The sequence below is a fragment of the Chinchilla lanigera genome, unplaced genomic scaffold (assembly GCF_000276665.1).
Source record: "Chinchilla lanigera isolate Chin_1 unplaced genomic scaffold, ChiLan1.0 scaffold00097, whole genome shotgun sequence".
Lineage (NCBI taxonomy): Eukaryota > Metazoa > Chordata > Mammalia > Rodentia > Chinchillidae > Chinchilla > Chinchilla lanigera.
The window spans coordinates 6,387,872-6,411,711 of NW_004955498.1; the positions used below are offsets into that span (position 1 = coordinate 6,387,872).

Below are 23,840 nucleotides of genomic sequence, written 5' to 3' on the forward strand. Positions count from 1 at the left end.
CCGTAACTCACTGTGACCAGACTTCTAGCCTCCCGTTCAAGTGGGACTGTTCTGGAGGAGACTGAAGACCTCACACATTATAAACCTCGGTGGTCCCAGGGCTCTTACCCTCTTCATTTGACTCGAATCAGCCCTTTTAAACTTGTTGTGTTTTCTTATTGAGTAGCTATCACAGCATCCTCAGAAAATATATGGAAAAGGTAAAAAATACCGGTGGATGAACATCACCTGGACTCCCTAGATGCAAGCTAAGTGACATCTTCCATTTTATCTACTACTTCAGCTGTGCCCAATCTGAGTTTTATTTGCTGAATCTTTGTTTCCATTTTTCAATTTCATGGTGTTTTATTTGGTTCTCTTTCAGATCCGCTTGACCACTTTTATTTATCCTCTCTCCCTCTTCACTTGTTTGCCGTCCTTTCTTCCTTAAACGCGTTAAACCTACTTTACAACAGTAAAACCTCGTGGCCTTTTTCTACAAAAATGCTAGCTCATGTTGCTTGGTTTTCTGTTGTGTCTTGTGATTATCACCTGGAAACTGCTGTTCCTTGGAACTTTATCTGCAGGAATTCTCCAGGGCCCGGCTCGAGGCAGTTTTACTGAGAGAAGACTGGCATTATCCCTCTGCCAGGCATTTTGAGGTGCTACCAGCTAGGGAGGGCTAGAAAATAATTCTCTACTTGATGTTTTGGGGACCATCCAGGTTTTATACTTTTGGCCACCAACCATTGAAAGGCTCGCTTGTGGTTGCAAGTTCCCAGTGGGGACAGTGGTGGAGATTTGTTTCCTCAGGTGAGACCTCTTAGGGCCCCAAGGTGGTCCTTCTCCATCTGCCCTTTCCCTCAGTGGCAGCACTTTGGGGCCAGGCTTCCCTGAAGGGCGCTTCCAGTCTGACTCGCATCCCAAGTGGCCGTGAAACCCGCTGTGGAGCTCCCTGGAGGGGAGGCCCAGTGTGCTCTCCCGCCCCCTGCGTTCCCATTTGCAGTGAGCGTGTGGCTTCCGCCTCATAGGTCTCCCTCATTAGTATAGAAAAGAAGTTTCAGGATGTGTTCAGCGGAAGTCTCATGACGCTCCAGAACACTACCACATTCCCATTCTCTCTCTTGCTTTGAACGTGAACTTCTTGCTCCTTCTATTTCTCACTTCGTTTGGGGTTCCTCTGCTTGCTTCTGCCATCTACGAGTGAGTTTTCTAGAAAAGTCTATCCCCTTCTGCTTGCTCTCGGCTACCGCCTCAGCAGTCTTTCTCATTCGCCTCCACCAGCATTGTCTGTGAGAGCAAGAGCGCCACGCGTGTAGCTTCTGTTTCCCCATCACAACCCCTAAACGCTTGTTTAAATGGCTCTCTCCCATTCCGCCTTGCTGTGTTCCTTCCTCACTCTGAGTGTCCTCCTGCTCCTCCTCATTCACATTTTTTTTCTTTTTCTTTCTTTCTTTTTTAAATGGTTTCATTATGTAGTCCAGGCTGGCCTTGAACCTGCTGCAGGCCTCCTGTCTGAGCCTCCCGAGTGCTGGGGTTACAGACCGGCACCACCATATCCATCATCATTTACATTTAAAATGCAGGCCATGGGAGTTTTCTGTTTCTTAATGGCTCCTAAATCCAGGAGGTTCTTGCTCCCAGCCTGACTTCCTTCAGGACGCCTCCCACCCCTCCCAGGGTGCTGTCCCTGCTTTCCCTGCCTCCACTCGCCCCTCCCCCGACTCCCATGCCGCTCTTCTGGGTATACCGCTCTGATCCTCTCTGTCACCTGCCCCAGAAGCCTCCTCCTCCCTGTCAGTGTGACCGAAGACTTCCATGTCCTCACAGGGTGGCCCCACTGGTCTCTGTTTTGTAACCTCCCTACGTCCCTGTGACACCCCAGACGTGTTCGCTCATGGTCACGTGTGTCCTGAGCTGTGTCACTATGGTGCTTTTTTCTTGTCAGTGTAGTCTTCCAGGGTAGCTTAGAGGCCATCCAGTTCCCTTGGTGCTACCTGTCTGGAAGTGACCAGGGAGCCCTCCGGAGCCTGCTGCGCTTTCCCTGCCCCTCCCACGCCCCTCCCACCTTTCTCTCCACCGCTCCCTAGGTGTGCCCCTTCGCCTCTCCCCCTGGAGACCTGACTCCTTTAAAGCAGCAGCCTCGTCTCCCCAGCTTTTCCTGCACTTAATACCTCGTTCATAGCGGGCCCTCTGTGCATGTTGATTGAGCGAATCCAGTAAGGTAAATAGAGTGAATAAATAGGAACAGGGCTGTCAGGAGTATTCTCCTATTCAGAAAGAGCATTTACTCAACAAGCATTTACTTTTTAATTTCCTTTTAAAATAGCTACTACATGCCCTTGATTGAAGATGGAGAAGGTGGAAGAGTGTGCAGCAGGAGCTGCCCCTCCCGGCCCTTGCCCACGGCCGCCAGCGTCTCCACTCCATGCAGCGTGTGCCTGCCCTGTGGTCGTTTAGGCCTGTGCAGGCCTCGTGTCCCTTACCCAAAGCGGTTGGGACCAGAAGGGTTTCAGATGTTGGTGTTCTGGAGACATGTGCATAGACTTTACAGGCTGAATGTTCATAATCTGGAAATCCAAAATCTGAAATGATCCAAAATGCAAAACTTTTTGAGCACTCATGTGACACAAAAAGTTTCAGATTTTGAATTTTCAGATGAGTGCAGGAAACTTCTTTATCGTCGCTCCTCCTTCGACCCCAGTGGTAGTGCGCAGTGTACGCTCTCCTGTGTCTTGCTTTCTCCTTCACAGCAGAGACTGCCTAACAAATGGGTCTCTTCGCTTCTTTTGACTACACAGTAGTCTTTGGTCTTGCCATCATTTATTTATTCAATTCATTATTGGTAGACGATTAGATTGTTTCTCGTTTTTGCTGTTGTGTGAATACTGCAGTAAACAGCCTTCCACATACATCATCTTGTACGCGTTCGTGTATATCTTAAGGTAAATTCTTAGGAATAGAACTCTTGTTGGTGACAGATTTCCCTGCTAGCGGATGTACTGGTTTTCACTCCCAGAGGGCCTGTGCCCAGGCCGCCTCTTCACTGAATTACTTTCCTATTGCTGCTGTAACAAATTACCGCAGACTTAGTGCGTCAAAAACCAGTGTCTCTCCCGTTCACGCCCTGGAGGTCAGGAGTCCAAGGTGAGTGGGGCCGTGTTCCTCCTGGAGGCTCTGGTGCGATTCACTTCTTCGCTTTTCCCAGCTTCTAGAGGCGTGACATTCCTCGTCTTGTGATCCTTTGCTGCTCAGACTGAGTCTCCTGCCTCCCTGTTAAGCTTACATCAGGCACACCCGGATGATCCAGGTGCCCTCCCTGTTTGCAAGTCAGCTGACAGTGCTCTTAATTCCATCTGGAACCTGAACTCGTCTTTGCCACATATGGTGACATAGGTTCCAGGGATTAGGGCAGGAACATCTTTGGGATGATTATTCTGCTTACCATACCAACTCAGTACATTCCCTAATTTTTTTTTTTTTTATCCTTGCCAGTATTAAAGATGAAGTGTAGAGTCATAGTTTTGTTTGATATTTTTGATTTGAGTGAAATTGAGTATCTTCTTGGATGAGCCGTTTCTGTTTCTACATTCTCTGTATCTTCTACCTATTTTTCTTGGGACTTGTGGCCTTTTTCTTATTAAGTAGAGCTAGTCTTTATGCAGTATCTGTACTGACTTGTAGTACGAGTTGCAGATGTTTTCGGTTTTGCTATGGAGAATTTTTTTGTGTTTCTTTGGTGTGTGTTTGGGATCCCTAAAACCACCCCCAGGTGTACTGATTCAGCAGGCCTATGGTTGTACTCATGCATATGATTTATTACAGCCAAAGAGAACACCAAAACCAGCAAAGGGAAAGGGCACATAGGACAAATTCAGGGGAAACTAGACACAAGCTACAGAGTTCTCTTCCACCAGAGTCATATCAGAGGCCCTGAATTCCTCCAGAAACAAGTTAGGCGACACATATCGATGTAGCCATCTGGGGAAGCTTATTTGAGACTCATTGCCTAGGATTTTGCTGGGGACTGGTCACATAGGCACCCAGTGCCTAGCGCACACCAAAATTCCTGACTCGCAGAAGGAAAGCAAGGGATCCGTAGAAACCACATTATTTATACATTCAGACACAGTAAGCCACTTTTATCAGGAAAAGAGTGGCGGGAACTCCCCTGACATCCAGATTCCCAGGTGCCTGCCAGCGGCCAGCCACGGAAGCAGCCCCAGCTAAGGAGCGCAGCCTCAGGCCTGTGATGTTAACTCTTTTCTGCCTACTTTTCCTTTGTAGTTTCTGGGTTTCGTGTCACGGTTAGGAAAATCTTCCTCAATCAGGACTATAAAAGAACTATTTCGTGTTCTTCTGGAGCTTTCCTTTCTTTTTAAGGACTGAAACATTGGGTCAATGTGGGATTTATTCAGGGGTAAGGTATGTATATGGATCCACCTCTTTCCTTCCCGGGTTGTTTTAACGTTTGTTGACTGTCTGCGGATGCGGGTACACCTGCATCCCACACTGAATTCCTCCGTGTGTTGGCACTTCTTTCTAAGTGTTCCTCTTGTTGCACTGACCATCCTATTCACGTCCTTACTACTGAAATTTTATGAGATGGTGCAGGGCCCGGTCAGGCAAGCCTCCCTTGCTCTTCTTTTTCCTTTCTCCCGGTTTGGCTCAAGAATTGCAGAATGCCTACATTGTGACAAGACTTGGGGATCGAGAGCTGATACCCACTACCCGTGTGCAAAGAGTACCATGATCTGGGTGACGTGGGCAGAGAGGTGCATGTGGTCCAGTGATGAGTGAGATACCATGGGATCATGAAAGGAGGCTTCCTAGAGGGCTCAAATTCTGAGAGATGAGCAGGAGCGTTCCCCAGGAGGAGATACACCTGCCACACAGAAGGAACCGTCTGTGCAAATGTAAAGAGGCCGCAGGGACTGGACCTGTGCAGGGTTCTGTGTCCAGGGCATAGTGTGCCCGTGTGCATGGTTGCCAGAGCTTGCAGACCTAATCTGCCCGTCGTGAAGTTTCATTTAGCAGGGCGTGGTGGCGCACGCCTGTAATCCCAGCTCTAGGGAGGCTGAAGCAGGAGGATTGTTGCAAGTTCAAGACCAGCCTGGGCTACAAAATGAGCTCAAGGGCCGCCTGAACTGCACAGTAAGACCCTTTTAGTCTCAAAAAGACAATAAAATAAAATAAAATAGAAGTTTCACTTAATCTGAAGGGGAGGGAAGCCATGTTTAAGCAGCAATACGATGTGATTAGATTTCTGTTCCAGTGGAATTGATAGGGCTGCCGTGTGCAGGGGTATAGATAAGAGGGCAGGTGTCCACGAGTGGGAGGCCAGTCCTGGGGATCTTTATTAGTCTGTTCCGTGAAATGGGGCAGTGAGAGGGACAGGAGAGGGTGGACTTCAGAAAGATGTGGATGGGAAGACGAGTAGAATTCAGTGAGTGTCTGGACCTAGTTATAAGGGGGTACAGCAATGGAGGGGTGGACCCAGACTGAAGAACCAGGGTGATGGTGAAGCCAGAGATTGAGATGGGCAATCAGCAAGGAAGAGCTGGGGCCTTTCACTTGGGGTCTGCTGAGTCACACACGTCTGTGGGGAACATAGCAAAAATGTGGTCAGTGCTTAAATTTAAAATTTTTATTTCAGTGAAAGGCGCATGGCCATGTTCCCCCTCAGAATCTTCCCCCGTACTTCGAACACACTTAGCCCATCATCCTTGCCGCTTTCTGAGTGGCTTGGGAAGTCCTCTTGCGTGAGTGTCTTTAGTCGCTATGTCTTAAGTGTCTTGATGTCCCGAATCAGTTTAAAATGTTTACCTTTCATGGTCATTGTGACTTTGGTGCCAGATCCAGTGAGTGAGGTGGATGAGGACACACTGTCGTGTTTTTACGAGCCTCCCTTTCCATCGAATGACATTCAGCAGCAGTATTTTCCACCGTTTGGATTGCACCTCACAAAGATACTCACGAAAGACAACTTCCGGAACTGTTTGAGAAAGTGGCAAGAATGATGGGATAAGGGTGTTCAAAGAGTTTAAGGGAGTTACTGACGGCATGTCTTTTACGGTAATATTTTTGAAAAATTTAAACATTCACTGTGTATTTCAGTCACCCCTTGTAGATGCTAAGGAGGCAGGTGACTTTGTAGACCCCAGGGTCTGGCCCGGGGAGAGTTTGATTTGGTGGGCTTGGATATGATTGTGACCTTTTATCGAAGTGGCCAAAATTGCTAGGAAAATTATGAGAAGAAGTGCAGTGGATGAACCCGGAGAAATGTCAGCCTTAAGTGATTACAATTGTGGAGGAATTGTAAAGAGTATTCTTCTTCCGAAATGGTTTCAAATGACATTTCAAATGTATTTTTATGGTACTTTCCGGAATAAATAAATACATATATTTGCATGTAAAGGTAACGGGCTGGAGATTTAGCTCAGCGGCAAAGCACCTGCCTGGCAAGCGCAAGGTCGTGAGTTCGACTCCTGGTACCAGAAGAAAAACAAAATTTAAAAAAAAAAAAAAATGTATAACTATGGCCGTAAATATTAAGCTACTTTGCTGAGGGCTATGGATTTAGTCAGTGGTAGAAATAGGATCAGGTGAATTATTTACACAAATGGAAGTAGAAGGGTAACTTACGTGCTGGCTGCTTCTGACCTATGAAACTGCCGGCAGGGCTTTGGAATAACTGCATGAAGCTAGTTTAAGCGAACTTACTATGCGACGTTGAAATATGTACACCAAAAGCCTTGTCTTGCACTGAAGTGTTAAAATTAGAGACTTTGCCGAATTTCAGTACCTCCGATTGTTCTTTAATGTTTCAGGCCTCCCTTCAACTTTAAAAAAAAAGTTTTTCTTATATGTAGTGTTCTTATTTCTTAAGTACAATGTAAAAGGTAAAAATGAGGTAATTATACATTGGTATGCCCTGAAATAGGAGAGGAGGAAGGTTTTAAAAGGTGAATGTCTTCAGTTTCAGAAGTTAAATCAGAAAAAAAATCCACACTTAAATTCTCATTCAAATGTAGCAAAATTCAGTCAGAAAGAAGCTGTAAGTCTACAGTCATATGACCCTGGACATGCCCAATCTCACCTGATCTCCAAAGCCTGCCTTGGATGGGGAAAAACGGTGTGAGTGCTTCCCTCAAATTTTAAGATCAGGTGTTAAGATATGTAAATTTGTTTGCTTCCCAAAAGGGGCTGATCTTCCTGTAAATCATGTCTGTCCATGAGTGGGCTACTGTGTAAAGTTCTTTTTTTGTTGTTTATTGTTTTCAGACAGCTTCTCGCCATGTATCACGGGCTGGCTTTGAATTCATTTCGCACCCCAGGCTAGCCTCAAACTCTCAGCAAGCCTCCTGCCTCAGCCTCCCCATTGCTAGGATAACAGGTGTGCGCCACCATACTTGGCTGTGTCAGAGTTCTTTAAATGTATTGTATTCCCCTGAGTGCTATAAAATTGATTTTCTCCTTTAGCAGTCTCCAGTTTGAAACAGTGTTGAGTTTTTCCTAACCTGGCTATCAGACCTTCAGTTCTGCAGGAAGGGGCCTCATGAGTCAGTGACAGACAGGCGGTCCCTCCCATTAAAGGAGGCTTAGGAGCCAGTGGAAAGTTACAGATTGTCTAAATGAAAAGAAATCCCAGTCTAGATATTTTAATCAAATTAGTACATCTTTATATAGATGCCATTTAAAAATAATGGCTAATTACATGAAAGCTAAACTCTGTTGTCATTTTGAAGTTTTTCCCTCAGAAAACACAACTAAATGTAGCTAAATGAAAATGACAAGTTCTATTCCCTGTGTCAGAGCTGTTTTTATCCCGAGTGCGAAATCAGAGAGTTTCATCTCAACTTTGTCCTTTAACATTTTTCAAATGTTACATTGTGCTATTTTTAATCTGGAAAAATGCACATGATTGCTTTTTTAAAAATCTCCATGCATAATAGCTTTGGACTAGTTGAGACTGGAATGGGTGAAATGCCCAAATAACAACATAGAGCAAAACAGGAGAAGACTTGCTCGCTTGAGGAAGCCGGGAATGGACACTGTGGAGAGTCTGTTTTCTGCCGTGAATTTCCGGGCCTTGGTGTTGTGCTAACGTTGGGAGACGGCACGCGGACTTGCCCTGTGTGTTTCTTTGCAGCTACCTGTGAAGCTGTTGTTTCTACTGCAAGTGACTTTACATAAAAACAAATCAACGCGCTACCCCCGGTAACTTGACCATCGCTTTCCCAGGGGTGTGGGTTGTGTCCTCAGTGGCCCTGCTAGGATCCGGCCAGTGGGGCCATCACCCCTGGAGGTTCTGGCTGGAGATCTGTGAGGTGGGACACAGGCATCTGGCTACAGCACCCCAGCCCGCCCCAACTCCAAGGCAGAGCCCCCACCAGCAGCCCGGAGCTAAGGCCTCGCAGAACACCCTGCCTGTGCCGAGACTCTGCTGAGTTGCGGCCAAATCCTTCGTGAGTTTCCTGGAGGCAAAGAAACGAAATCAGTGGCTGGCCAGTTCGTGGAGTAGACTTCCTCATCCATCACCCAGAAGTTCAGCAAACAAGACCTCCGTTTGGCGCTTGGAACGGAAGACACCGCACCCCCGGCTCTCACTTCCATTCCCCAGACTGACCCACCTGAGGTTCCGTCTAGCAGCGATTATTGCCATGTCTACCAGTAAAGCGTGAAGAAATTCAAAGGCTTAGACACATGTTTCCTGGAAGAGAAAATAAATGGCAGCTAAAATCCTCAAGATGTAAATTACACTAAGTTCAAGTTTGAACAGTTTTCAGGCAGAAGCTTTAATTAGGCCTGTAACAAGTTACCACTCGTAGGGAACTTTGCACTGTTTAATAATGATGTACAGATGAATGGGTTTGGTTAGCCTCACTTTAATGCTCACTGTTTGCTTTGCTTTTGTGGTAATCTACCTTTTGTTTCTTACTGAGAGCTTCTAATTTGAAAATCTTTGTTCTCTTATCTGAATCTGTAAGGAAAAATTAAAATATCTTGAAAGTAAATCCTAGTACATTCCACTTTAGAAAATATCAGCATTACTCCTTTAAGAATGCTTGCCTTCAGTTGAGCATAGTGGCACATGCCTATAATCCCAGCACTTGGGAGGCTGAGGCAGGAGGATTTCTGTGAGTTTGAGGCTAGCCTGGGCTATATAGTGATCAAGACCAGCTTGAACTACATAACAAGACCCTGTCTAAAAAAAAAAAAAAAGGAAGAAAATTTTGCTTCAGTTGAACCAAGTAGCTTATAGAAAACCCAGTCTTTAAAGAAAAAAAGCATAAACTGTTTTGTTTTTGTCTTTGTTTTTGTTATTTTGTTTCTGTTCTTTTCTCTTTAAAATAAAATTTTAAAAATAAATAAGTAAATAAATGTTCCTATTAACATTTTTTGTTAGGATGGACATTTGAAGGCAGAAAAAAAAAAAGGAAGTATACAGCATGAACAGTAGCCGGTAATATTTTTTAAAATGTTTTCCGGTAATTGTAAGTGAATGTATTTGGATGGTGAAAATTTTAATTTAAACACCTGGTCCTTTCCACCCTGATCTCTGATGCAATATCAGATGTGTTGCCGGATTTTTTTGTTTATTTTTGTCTTTTTGAGACAGGGTGTCACTATGCAGTTCAGACTGGCCTTGAGCTCACTTTGTAGCCCAGGCTGGTCTCAAACTAAAAACAACCCTCCTGCCTCAGCCTCCTGGGTGCTGGGATTACAGGCAGGAGCCACCATGCCCGGGTCCATGTTATTTTATGATGAGAAACATTTGACAGTTATGTGACTCATAAATTTTCCCAAAATATTTAGGGCCTAAGCTACTCTCAGCATCAAGAATAAACTTTTTCTGTCACTACTTCATTTTTAAAAGGCCACTGTGTTCTCTTGAGTTTCACAGGAAAGATGCGAGTAGCTAAACAGAACAAAAATCACGTAGCAGTCAGGAACTTATTTCAAGGAAACAAGTTCTAGGTTTGCTTCTGAGGTCAGTGACTGTCATCTGTCATCTGCTACTACCTGCAGCACAGCGCTCAGTGCCATCACGTGCTTCCCTGTGCCAGGTACTGTTCATAGCACAGGCGCAAAGTGATGGCCTGTCCCCGAGGGAGTGCTCGGCATGTCCCGCGGCATTGTTTATGGATGGCGAAAAACGCCAAACATTTTAATGCTCTTTCACGCAAAGTTCTCTGCTTCAGTCCAGCTTGAGTTAACAGGGAGCCATTTCTTTTCCCCAGCGGTACTGAATAATTAAACATCGCCATGGATTCAGTGTCAGGCAGAGCCTCAGCGCACTGCTCAGCAAGGTCAGTGTCATTCCTCATCCGTGGTCAGAGCGGTGGCCCTTGTGGAGGACACGGCACTCAGGCATTGAGAGCTGCGGGGGGCGCGTGGGAAGCTTGGGGAAGGTGAGGTGCGCGGGCGTGTTCTTGACCAGTTTCCATGCTACACCCCTTCATATCCACAACGACAGCCACCGGGCCGTCAGCGATGCTCTCCTGGCAGGTCCCTGTAACGACGGGGAGGAGCCCAGGTGCCAAGCACTGGGCTAGCAGAGGACAGTGGGTGTGGAGCGGGTGTGGAGCGGGTCAGGAACTTATTTCAAGGAAACAAGTTCTAGGTTTGCCTCTAAGGTCAGTGACTGTCATCGTCGTCTGCTACTGTCCACAACACAGCGCCCAGTGCCATCGAGTGCTTCCATGTGCCAGGTACTGTTCATAGCAGAGGCGCAAAGTGCTTGGGCGCAGCATCTCCAGAGAAAGCTCTGCGGTGTCATTCGCGCCGCAAAGATGTGTTCTGCCTTCCGTGGCCCGGATGCAGGCAGGGCCCAGTGGGGGCCATAGTAAACAAGTACACATGACAGGTCAGACGCCCCACGTGATGGGGAAGGACAGTAGGGGCGGCCGCGTGAAGGCAGCATGTTGATTTTCTGTGAGGTGTTGGGGAGCTTACTGACAAAGGTTACCTTTTTTAATTTTAATTTTTCTTAGTCTGTGTTTGCAGTACATCGTGACCCCATGCCTCATGGGGAGTCGGTGCGTGTGCAGAACGCATCTGCATTCTCTTTTCCTCCCCTTCTTCTCCTCTCCCTCCCCCCTCCATCCGTTCCTTGACCATTTGCAAAAGATCTCTCTCCCTGCTTCTTACGATCTTTTATTTTGCTCTTTTATTTTTATTCTGGGTTTTTCACATAAGCGAGACCATGTGTTATTTAACTTTGAATGTCTCATTGATTTCATGTAGCACAATGGCCTCAAGGTGCACGCATTTGCTCTGAATGATCCCAGAGATGTACAGAAAGTGAAAAGGAAGCCATAAAAGGAAAGAACTACAGGCAGAGTAGCACACGCAAAGGCCCTGAGGCTGGTGTCCTTGGTGCTTCCAGGCCCAGGAAGTCAAGGCAGCTGGAGTGCCGTGCGCAAGGTGGATAACAGAGCCTTGGTGGCGGGCAGGTGACCAGATGGCAGGCAGCCACCTTAGCCATTGGAAAAACTTCTGTTTTTACCCTAAGCCAGATGGAAAGCCACAGGGGAATGACTCAAGGTGACTTAGGTTGTGACACCATTACTCGGCCCTTGGAGCTGTACAGAGGAAAAGAGGAGCAGTTCGAAGTTATTATACTAAGCTAGGAGAGCGCCAGCAGATGCTTAGACTGGGGTGGTAGCCATGTGGCACCAAGGATGGCTCCTTCGCTTTTGGATGTCACCTAGAAGGATGGGGCCATCCTGGGCTGCACGAGGAGCCTGGGAAGAGCAGGACTGGGAGCTGGACTTGCACGTTTGGCTTCCGATGTGTTAGCTCCAGTGTCCAGGGTGGTTCTGAAGGCAGTCAGGGTACGAGCGGGGCATGCGACACCTGGAGAGCTATGTGCGTCTGTCGTTCAGAGGGGGCGCTGGAGTGCTGGAGACACTTCTGGTCGCTAGGGTGCCGATGGTATTTGAAGTTGCAAAACTGATGCATAGTGCATTGATTGAAAACACTCAGAGAGCAGTTAATTACGAGTTTCCCTAATGCCCCATCTTTTTGTTGTAGATAAGCATGTCATTGTACTCTTTGGAGTTGCACTGTTTAATAATCATTCACAAATTTATTTTGTTTTCTTAGTGGGTTTTACCTAATCAATTGCTAATGCTGCTAAAAGTCGATAGGCACATTTTGGTCTCAAAATCTGATTGTGTGTGTGTGTGTATGTGTGTAGCACCATTTAAAAAAAGATGTTTGTAGCCATAGAAAATTGAGGTCTGAAAAGTAATTATTCCTCAGATAGAAGTTAGTGTACATCTGGTCTGAATTTTCCATGGTTGTTTCTTTGTTATAAGTCTCAGTTTGGGTTGTAATTTCATGGTTGGCAAATCTGGCAGGTTTTATTTTGTGAAAGATCAAATGATGTACTATTAATAGCCTGTTTCTTCATGCTAAACTTAAATTCTTTTTTCCCTTTTCTAGCCATTGTTTGCATTTTTAAATGAAGAGAAGTTTAACGTGGACGGGTGGACTGTTTATAACCCGGTTGAAGAGTACCAGAGGCAGGTGAGTCTGGTAGACTCTGTTGTGTGGTTTATGTGGAACCCCAAACATGCATGTCGTCAACTGCACTTTCTGAGAACCAGCAACAGCCATGGCAGTGGTGTGCTCCACATTTGGTATCGCTGTGAAACTTACGAGCTCACTCACTCTGTAGCCGGATTCCAGCTGCACTGAAAACTAAGCGGCTACATTCTGTCTCCCGCACATAAAGAACATCAGTTCCGTGTTTAAGAAATAAAAGACCCTTGGGGTCCAGAAAAGTCAAGCTTCTGTACTTTACTATTTAGGACCTGATATTACTATTTATTTGTGTATTCAGGTGCCTATTTATTACTGGCGCTTACATTTAAATTATATTCATTCTGAATTGCAGAGCCAAACGAATTAGAACTGTTTTCCCATACTGATGTCTTTTCTGCAGAATCTTGGATGAGCATGCGTTTCAGTAGCCTTCCTGCCGTCTCCTGCAAACCTCACCTTCATGTGTGTTTATTTGCCATAAAAAAGGCAAGCGGCTTGATCCAGCTTTGCTGTTGAGGGACAAAGGTCTCGCAGCATTTTTATGACGAGCATGGGCATATTATACGTGACAAGAACCATATTTTGACCTGTGGTAGAGCCAAAGCTGTAGGAGAACTGGAAGTTTGACTGTGGATTTTTTGCAATTCTTTTTCTATAAAATTCTTAAAATAGGGGCTGGGGATTTAGCTCAGTGGCAAAAGCGCCTGCCTGGCAAGCGCAAGGTCGTGAGTTCGGTTCCCGGTTCCGGAGAAAAACCAAAAAAACCAAAAAAAAAAATAAAATAAATAAAATAAAATAAAATAAAATTCTTAAAATAATCGGGAAACTTCGTTGAATGAGCTTTGAGCATCAAATCAAGCCCACTTACATTGCGTGAAAAGGCAGCAAATGTAAACTCGCAGAAGCTTGGGTGGGGGAAGAATCTGCCAAGCACCCTTTCTACCACCATGAACCCGGGTTATTTCCAGTTTTAGCTTTGCACATTTGTAAGAAGATTGGATGCTCTGGGATTTTGGTGCAGGAGTTTTACTCTAGAACACATGTAAGGTAGTAGGTTCAGTTTCTTCCACAAATCACCTTTGAGTTTTCAAAGCTGTGTACACCTCTCATTCTCAGTGACGTCTATTCTGGATCAGCCACTGAGGTGGAAAAAAGACCACTAGAACGTTTTGTACTGGATGTAGTGGCACGTACCTGTAACCTCAGCACTCTGGGAGGCTGAGGCAGAAACATTGCACCTTCCAGCCAAGCCTTGGCAGCTTAGCGACTTACCAAGACCCCAAAATAAAAATAAAAAGGGCTGGGGATATATCTCGGTTCCAGGGACCTGAGTTCTGTTACCATTACCAGAAAAAAAAAATAATTTTCATGTTTTCAAGACCTCTGTAACATTATGCATCAAAATATCTGAATTCTGGAGCATTATTGATAATATTAAGACTTTCCTCTAGTTCGAAGCTTCTAGCGTGAAACCAAACAGTTCCTATTTTTAAGATTGCATGCATATATGAACTGTCGAAGGTATTTTGTTGGAGACTGCCATTATATTCGATCTCTTTTTCTTATAACTTTCTGATGGGCCTTAAAACTCTCTAATTGGACTCAACATCAGACTCAGCATCTGGTCCGTGGTCCATAGGACCAGACCTAAAGAAAAGGTACACTGTCTGTCCCCAAAGCGCACACCCGCCGAGCTCACTTCTGTGTGTGTATTCGTGCATCTGTGAGTACGGGGAGAGAATGTTCCACCACCTCTGGGCCTTGTTCTGTGCACACTGGGGTTTGTGGGGAGTGGACAGGCTGGGAGTTGAGCAGTGTGCTTTGCGCTCAACTTCCTCCACCCTCTAGAGGGTGAGTGGCAGGGCCAAACAGCTTGATTTTTTAAAAAATCTCATCAGAGGTGGCGAAATGGGCCTCCCCAGAGGGGTTTTCCTTTCCATCCCCTCTGTGATTTTCCCCGTGAGCCTAGCCTCTTTCTTCCTGAGGGCAGACTGGAGATTCACTGTTCTGAGTGGAGAGAGGAAGGCGCCTGAACTCCTTTCTACTACCTATTAGAGGCACATTAAAATTACACATGGTAGCCAGGTGTGGTGGTGCATGCCTGTCATCCCAGCACTCGGGAGGCTGAGGCAGGAGGATCGCTCCGAGTTCCAGGCTGGCCTAGGCTACATAGTGAGCTCATAAGCCAGCCCGGACCACATAGCAAGACCTTGTCTCAATAAAAATAAAAATACACATGATGCTTGTCTTGGGGTGGAGGAGGTGCATGGGTGGGGGATGATTTGGATTTATGTGCATTGTACATGTGGTGAAGAATATTGATATAAAAGAAGATCTCCTGTTCAAGGGCATCTGTATTTACAAAGATGGGTTAGACTTGTGGAAGCCACCAGTATTTTGTCTTGTGCTCTTATGTTGTCTGGATCCTGGATTTGACCCTCCGGTGACACGCAGCCAGCCACCGTCACGTGTGGTCACAGACATGTTCACCTAACACTAGACAGAAGAGAGGCCAGACCAGAGCCAGGGACAGGTCACACTGAGCTGACCTCGCTTTCCTGTCTCCCTGCAGGGCCTGCCCAACCACAACTGGAGGATAACTTTCATCAACAAGTGCTACGAGCTCTGTGACACGTACCCGGCGCTCCTCATGGTTCCCTACCGCACCTCAGATGAAGACCTCAAGAGAGTCGCCGCCTTCCGGTCCCGAAGCCGAATCCCGGTAAGGACTCGAGGGAGGGCTTCCCACCGAAGCAGCGGTCAGGGAGGGAGGACAGGCTCTCTGTGACTTTCACACTGTCCGACATCCCAGCTGCCGTGCCCCCTTCGTGTTACTAGGCTGAGTTTGTCCTCGTCACCTTTGCAAGCTGTCTCAGTCTCCTTGCTGTGCAGGTGACTGCAGACCTCGTGGTAGTTCACAGAGCGCCCTGTAGTCCTTAATATTTATAGATGTGTCATGTGCTCTCTTCTGCAGCTAAATTTTGTTGACTAAAACTTGCAAGATCATTTTGCCCCTCCTAATTTTCATAGTCTGTCATAAGTACATTGGGCTTTATTTCAGAGTAGTAGATTTTTAAAAGCAGAAGTGGAAGAAATTAAGATTTAATGTCACCTCACCTTTAAGTCACACGTCTGGACATCTTGTCCTTACAAGGGTACTGGTGAGAGACTTTTGCACACTCCCGGCCTAAGATCAGTTGTAGCTCTTCAAGTTCTCTTGCTTCTCTGGTTATCAGTGTCTGCTCATATCTTCATGATATATATTGTAGCGGAAAATACGCTCTTGGCTTGTCGCGTTAGAACACAATGCTCATCAAGCTGGGATTCCAAATTGCATTCTCCTGTGAGCCACTTGCATAGGGTTTTTGGCGTCAGAGCCACAGTTGCACTGCTGCCCTTACCAGCTGCCTCACTGCTGTGTGCCTTGCCCACGGGAGCCCTGGGTGAGGGTGGCAGGGATTGGCCTTGTCTCATTATTTAGTATTTATTGAGCATCTACTCATCAGTGTGTGTGTGTGTGTGTGTGTGTGTGTGTGTGAGAGAGAGAGAGAGAGAGAGAGACAGAGACAGAGACAGAGACAGAGAGAGAGAAAGAGGGAGAGGGAGAGAGAAGGAGAGGGAGAGAGAGGGAGAGGGAGAGAGAGGGAGAGGGAGAGAATTTCATGGAATGTGGGAGAAGAGAAGAAATGAAATCATTGTGCCCATGCACGGGGTTCAGTCTGCCATCTTGATCCAGTACTTTTCCCCCTTGAGCTAACGAGACAGCAAATAGTGTTTCTTCAGCTTTTATACACCATTTTATTGATCTCTCTTAGTTTGTGCTGGCCACAAATTTAATTTTCCAGAACAAAGAAAAAACGAAGGCTAATCAAACCATCACCTCTATATTAATAGCGATCTACTAGTAGATAGTATTAAGCCTGGTAATACGATCTTTCCAATATACCTTCTAGCACCCAGAAAATGTATGTGCCCTTTAAGGTGAAAACATTAGTATTTTTTTTCAAATAAAAATACATATAAAATACAAAATGGATAATACAGTATCATGGAGTAATGGAATAACCCACGTGCATTGACATTTCTGTTCATTGAGACATATTCCTTTGTTGTCAAATTTTATGGAAGTCTGTTTCAGGTGTTTTAGAAAATACTGAGAAGCACAAAGAAGCCTGCTACCCAGGGAGGACCAGGGTAACCATGTTGGCATATGTCTTTCCAGAGTTCCTTCTGTGCATTTATTTATTTATGCAGCAAATGAAGTTAGTTTATAATTTGTGTTTGTGTATCTTGTATACCTAGTAATATCTTACTTGTTTATTTATCTTGGTGAGCGCATGTTTGCGGTCCATAGCGTGTGCGTTCTCTGTGTGGGGCTGCTGCGTGCACATCATACATCCCCCTTCCTTTTTCCATCGCCTTTCTCTTCCCTTGCGCTCCGTCCCCTTCTCACTTGCGAAAGACCTGCCTCCCCACTTCCTGTGCTCTCTCTTTTGGTTTGCCTAGCAGTACCTTACAGCCAACATTCACACTGATCAATATGACGTTAGTATGCCAGTGTGTAGATATGCTGAGATTCATCGTTTTTCTATTGTGACACATCTGGGTTCTGTTTAATCTTCCTTCTCAGTTTTTATTTTTGATTAGTCCGTGTCTGCAGTACTTGCTCCACGGACCTAACACATCTTCCTTCTTTTTCCATCTCCTCCCCCCCCCCACTTCCATCCCCCCATCTCTTTCCCTCTCCCTGTTTCCTGTCATCTATCTTTTCTTTTGCTGTCATTTCTATTTTGGGGTTCTCATATAAGAGAGACCATGCAATGTTTAAGCTTTTAAACTTTTGCTGTTACGTACCGTGCTATGATAGCCATCTTTCCGTGAGTAAATTTTCATGTACATCCTTCTATATAGCTTCTGGATAATAATTAAATATGAATAATATAACGTAGTGCATATACTTTAGAGGTCTCCTAGGAGCTGGTCCTGTGAAACGCACATTATCGCACCCGTTCAGCTCTATAGTGGGCACCCTGTGACGGGGTAGTTAGACTGCCCCCCAGGAAGGGTTTAGGAGGTGAAACGAGGGGGGGGGAATGGAAGGCATCGGCAGAGGCCAGTGTCTTGCCAGTGATCTGACTTAAACTCAGCGAGGGCTTTCTCAAACGTGTCAGGGTGCGTTTCTCAGGGCCACCTCCTGTCTTTCCCGTCCGGCAGTGTGAGGGTGAAGGCAGGCCCTCAGGTGTGGCTTTCCCCAGGCCCCAGCTTCTGAGCCTTCCGACCACTAGGCAGGGGCCGCAGTGGTGTCCAGTTGGTCTCTGATGTGGTGCAGGGACTTGGATGCTGCTTCTGAGAATGAAGGCGTATTCTTTCTTATCTTAGCATCTGTTCCCCAGTGCCCATTGTCATTATAATAAGCATCAGTGTTTGCAAGTGTCTGAGTTTGTCACCTCGCATCATGGGGGGTGACTTGAGAGAGGCTGAGCTACTCAGTTTTATATGAAGCAAGCCCAGAGGCTCGTGCTGCTTTCCCTCTTGGGTGCGCGTGTCATCGGCGTTGACCTGACTTTCCCCGCTGCCTCTAGAAGCTGTTGCAAGCCCTTGATGAGCGCACGGGACACTCTCCCTTCTTCTCCGCAGCCGCGCAGGCCATTGTCATCCTCCCCTTTGGACCAAGGAACAGTGTCCGGGCTCAGAGCCACAGCACAGCTGGCGCCCACCGCTCCACACTTCCTCAGCTCTGCCTGCTTCGGTCCCGTGGAGAGACATGTATGATGTGTATGGACACACATGCAGACACCCACATGTAGCTTTTATTTTTTGAGGCAGGGTCTTGCTGTGTAGTTCTGGCTAGCCTGGAATTCCCCGTGTAGCCCAGGCCTTAAATATCACAAACTTGTGGCAGTCCTCCTGCCTCAGCCTCCCAAGTGCTGGGATTACAGGCATGCACCACCACACCTGGCCACTGTAGCATTATTTTTAAGTGACCTATAGTAATTGTGTGTATTAATAGGGCACAGTGCACCATTTCAGTGTCTACAACGCATCCTGAAAACATGAGGCCCAGTGATACAAGCATCACCAGAGATATTTCTCTCTCCTTTGTGTTGGGAACGTTGGAAATCCTCTCCAGTGGCTCTTCTGAAGTATCCAGTGAATTGTCATCCTGCAAGAATAACTCTCATACTTTGCTAGAAAGTGAGAGAAGCTGGGCTTCCATGTCTCTTTGAGAGCTTTCTTGAAATCTGCGTCATACACCAAGCAGTTCCCTGCTGTGGGTGTACAGCTCCGAGGCCTTTGCTTCCCTGGGGTTTCCTTCCTCCTACATTAGATTCCAGACTTGAGACTGCTGGGAAAATGACCTGCAGATGTGAGTTCATATTCCGAGCACCGTATTGTACCAGAGATGATTTCCTTCCCGTCTTGCTTTTGACTGAAGTTGTTTCCATATGACAGTGAGGCAGTCCACACTATGGGATTCGCATAACATCAGAATGTTTCTGTTTCTCTTAAGTGAGATAGCCTTTTTTAGAAGTAAGCATTTCATCTCTGTTAGATAGGGTGCTGATTGAGAAAAGACCGACAAAGCAGCTGGTTGATCCAGTTGTTCCTGCAAGTCCTAAGTGCAGTGTTTCCGGACAGTCACAGGGTGAAATTGCAGATTGTATGAGTCAGAATCACTTCTTTGTCATTGGCAGTGCTTCATATTTTAGCTTTAATTTTTTTTTTTTTTTTTTGAGACAGAGTCTCACTATGTAGTTCAGGCTGGCCTCAAATTCACTGTGTAGCCTGGGCTGGCCTCAGACTCACAGCAATCCTCCTGCCTCAGCCTCCCACATGCTGGGATGATAAGTCTTCAACACCACCCCTTGCTTTGTTTTCTTGAGACTTGGTTTCTTAAACTTTCTGAATTAATCGTAGGTGTTGTCATGGATTCATCCTGAAAACAAGACAGCCATTGTGCGGTGCAGTCAGCCTCTCGTTGGTATGAGTGGAAAACGAAATAAAGATGATGAAAAATATCTCGATGCCATCAGGGAGACTAATAAACAGAATTCTAAACTCACCATCTATGATGCAAGACCCAGTGTAAATGCGGTGGCCAACAAGGTAAGTATATGCAGTGACATAATAGAAACTTACTTTGCATATGATGTGCAGTATTTTCTATAAATGCTTTCATCATGGTTTATCAGCACCTGGGTTTATTTTTTGTTTACTTATTTTTTTTTTGAGAAGCGGGTCTCAGACTCCTGGGCTGAAGCATTTCTCCTGCCTCAGCCTTCCAGGTAGCTGAGACTGGGTTATATGGGTTTAAATTAATAGTTAAGAAAACTAGTTTTCCTAGCCAGGTATGGTAGCATACACCTGTAGTCCCAGCACTCAGGAGGCTGAGGCAAGAGGATTGCTGTGAATTCAAGGCCAGCCTGGCTATACAGTGAGACCTTGTCGCAAAAAAACAAAAACAAAAACAACAAAACGAGAAAACTAGTTTTCTTAAGTGGAAAGTAGTTTGTTTTTTTTTTTTGAGACAGGGTCTTGCTATGTAGTTCAGGCTGGCCTTGAACTTGTATTGATCCTCGTGCCTCAGCCTCCTGACTCTGAGATTACAGGCATGTGCCACCTCTCCCGATTAAATAAAAAGTAGTTTTCATTTAAAAAAAAAAAAACCTTACATTAAAATCAAACAAAAATAAATGAGGTAAACAGACATGTCTAGAACTGCAGTGAATTTGTATTTTGTCCAGAATCTTAGGCAAAAGCGAGAATGTCTTTGGAGGTCCTTTGGCTCAGGAAGATCACTCTGATGTACGCACTAGGAATTGTGTAAGAATCTGTGGGAAGCTTTATACAGACATTCCCTCCCCCCTACTGTATCCATGCATAAATGTGTATTTTCACTTGCTTAAGATTGCAATGCATGAGTAGATCTATATGTTGACTTTTCGAGTGAGACACACGCGCGCACACACACACACACACACGAAAGTTTAGTGCTTTCCAAGAAGTCTGTGTCAGTTATCATAAGCTGCTCGCTCCCGTTCTGCCTTGCAGATTTATGGCTTCTCGCCAGCTGTAGGCTTCAGTTCCATCACCTCAAATACTTGGCTTATCCCAAGGCTATTTCGCTGACACCCGCGATTCCTCAGAGCACATGATGAGAACCCGAAAGCAAACAAGTCCTTGAGCAGCCGCCGCTGCTTCCCAAGTGGCATCTGTGTGACATCCAGTGGCACTAGGGCGTGTCACACCGTTGATGTGTGTGAGGCAAACGTCCTCTGTCCCACACATTTAACCCGCACCCCCCCAGCCCCATGCATGTTCGTAGAGCAGCTGTTGGTCTGATTTTCAGAATGATTTTGAACTTAGATGTAAAACAATCTGGAAGTCAAAAGGATGAGTCCAATTAGGAATTATAAGTAAAGCATTTAGGAAATGAGATCTAAATAGCTTCTTGGATTATCCTGAATTCACTATATTTCTGTTCCTATTATCTTTCATATATAATTCAGAGTGAATACATGCATAAAACACAGTATTTCCACACACAGATCTAGGCCCAAAGTAGATAGGACATAACATTAAAATAAAGTATTTAGGAAGAATATTTTAAAATATTAAAACATGCAAAATGAATACCTTAATTATTTTCACTCTAAAGCTCATTCTAAGCAGCAGAGTTTTTGAATACCTTTTTACCAATCAAGAAATAAGCCTGTTTCTAGGCCTTGTAGGAATGGGGGTGGGGAGCCCAAGCTTTAAAGAGCTCTGGGTCATTCTTTGAGAGACCAGTTCGGTCCCCTCCTCCCCATGTGTCTCGCTGCTAGTTGTCTGTAGCCATGGCAACAGTCCCTCCGAGCTTTTCCTCATTGTACTCCGTAATTTAGGCTGTTCCTTTTCCTTGAAAGGAAAACTGAGGAGAAGACTTCAGAAGTAAGCAGAGATAGAGAATTTGAACTTGGGGAATTCAATCTGTGCTTGACTAATTGATTTTTACCCTTTCCGACTAATGTTCTCTTTGGCTCTAATTATTCCTCCCTCCTGGATATTTAGAGAGCTGCAATCCCAGATGTAACCAGCAACATCACATTTTAAATTAAACAAACAAAACCAGGGTCAGGAAGCCCTAGCATCAAGCTGTTTCTGTTTTTGTCGCAGTACCTTGATGAATTAAAGGGCCATTATATTGTCTGGTTTTGCTAGAAACTTTAGCAACAAGTAAAAAGCACATTTTTCCTCTAGTTTTTCCCCATATGTACTTTTCAGTTGCCTGGGAAAGGAACCTCCAATGTCAAGAGTCTCTTTGAACATCACTGTAATTGTTTAAAAGCCCTGTGTGCAGAACAGCGAGTTACCTGTCTGAGAGGAGGTGACGTGTCCTCATATTAGAGGCTTGCAGATGTAGCTTCTTAAGAGGAGCAAAGTGCTCACAGTCTTCTTCCTGCTGATACTACTTTGTTCAAGCACTAAAGAAACGCGTTTGCCTAAATATGCGTTCCCGCCTGGAGTCTGTGCATACCAAGACCTCCGGCTTGTCAAGGGGTCTGTGGGCTGAAGATCAAATGCAGAAAAGTGCAGTGTGCCCGATCCCAGAAAAACCCCCGGTGCCTTTGGCCTTCCAACCCTGGCTCCAAGCATACCTGCCTGTGTAGTCCTAAAGAGAGAGCGAAAAGGCACGTTGTAGCGACAGCACGGTTGTCTGGGGCCTTCGCTTTCCTTCCCAGTGCCAGGCAGGTGTTTCCCTGCGCTCTTCCTATTGGCAGTCGGAACTTAGCCTGCTGTGGCTTTCAACACAAATCTCAGAACCGAGTGACTTTATCTTAAAGGGCCAGAGACCACGCGTCCTGTGCCATTTCAGAGCTTTTAACACATTCCCTCCCTCTTGAACCGCCAGTGGTACACGCACGACTGTCCCATCGGACGGCTTGGACCACTGGTAGTATCGATGGATCTGATCACTTTTATTGGTCTCTTTTCTAGTAAAATTAGTAAAAAGCTGCCCGATGGGACAGTCATACACGTGCCACCGGTGGTTCAAGCCACCTGGCAGTGGGACATGTGAATTGCAGCCCCATCCTGAACATGTTAAGCTGAGTGCCACCAGGTCATAAAGCCACCTGGAGTGCCTCTTTCTGTCAGTGCTGCAGCAGGCTGTGGAGCTGAGCTGAAACCTGCCCTGGCAAGGGAATGCTTGCAGGTGCTGCAGTGGGTGGCAGCCACCTGTCTCCTCTCAGAACCTCGCATTCGTTGCGGGCTCTCTGTGTGCAGGGCTCTGTCCCTGGCGTGTGCAGAGCAGAAAGATCTCCATGGTGTAGTAGAAAAGGTTCAGGATTGGAAGTTGGATTAGACTGAAATTCTGCTCCTTACCTGCGTGTCCTCTGGACTGACTAAATAGCATCTCCAAGTTTCTGTTTTGGTGTGTGCACACTGAGGATAGTAATACCTATCTTATCGCATCTGTGTGAGAGGTAAGTTTTCCATACAGCAAGAGTCACAGTACCTAAGACGTCTACAGCGGCTGGCGCTTAGTCCTGCAGGCCCTAGGAGTGGCATCCACTGTTCTAGAGATGGCGCTGGGGCTCAGGTCACACAGTGAGGGGAGGCTGAAGCTGAACTACTGGCCCGGGTCTGTCTCATGCTTGTCCTCTCCTGCATCTTGTCCTGTGTGAGCACTGTCACAAAGCCAGGGGGCCTGCTGCCCCGTCAGTTGGGCTGCCTCCGTGCCCCTCACCCCAAGGGTACTGCTGTAGCTACAGGACTGATGGAGGGTGAGGCCCTGTCTGAACCTGCTCTTGCCCCATAGATCCAGAAGAGCCAGCAACTAGCATTTTGCAGTGGATTTTTGTGTCCTGAATACAGAGTCCCCAGGAACTGCCAGCCTCACACCCAAGCCACATCAGCTATTTCAGTTGGAGAGGATTGGGATGGGATTTGGCGGAGAAATGACTGGGATATTTGGGTAAGTTACTGACGAAAAAGAAGACTTAACTTTATGTATCTCCTTGTCTCAGGCAACAGGAGGAGGATATGAAAGCGATGATGCGTATCACAATGCCGAACTGTCCTTCTTAGACATTCATAACATTCATGTTATGCGGGAATCTTTAAAAAAAGTGAAAGACATTGTTTATCCTAATGTGGAAGAATCTCATTGGTTGTCCAGTCTGGAGTCCACTCATTGGTTAGAACATATCAAGGCAAGTATGCTTTTTCAAAATATTTGCATATGTCAAAGCAAATGCTTGTTTAGTGGGATGGGGGATTTTTCCTTCTATATTTAAAAATTGAAAGCTAAAAGAAAAACTCTG

General features: G+C 45.9%; 1 protein-coding gene across 4 annotated transcripts in view; it reads left to right on the top strand.

Moving 5' to 3' along the window:
* The window catches only part of Mtm1 (myotubularin 1), a 115,307-nt gene that overhangs the window by 58,470 nt on the left and 32,997 nt on the right, over positions 1-23,840 (top strand). For all 4 annotated transcript variants that reach the window (XM_005406416.2, XM_005406418.2, XM_005406417.2 and 1 more), the window contains 4 exons: positions 12,433-12,516; positions 15,107-15,256; positions 19,453-19,641; positions 23,544-23,729. In XM_005406416.2, coding sequence (XP_005406473.1) covers positions 12,433-12,516; positions 15,107-15,256; positions 19,453-19,641; positions 23,544-23,729 — 609 coding nt within the window. The remainder of the gene's footprint in view (positions 1-12,432; positions 12,517-15,106; positions 15,257-19,452; positions 19,642-23,543; positions 23,730-23,840) is intronic.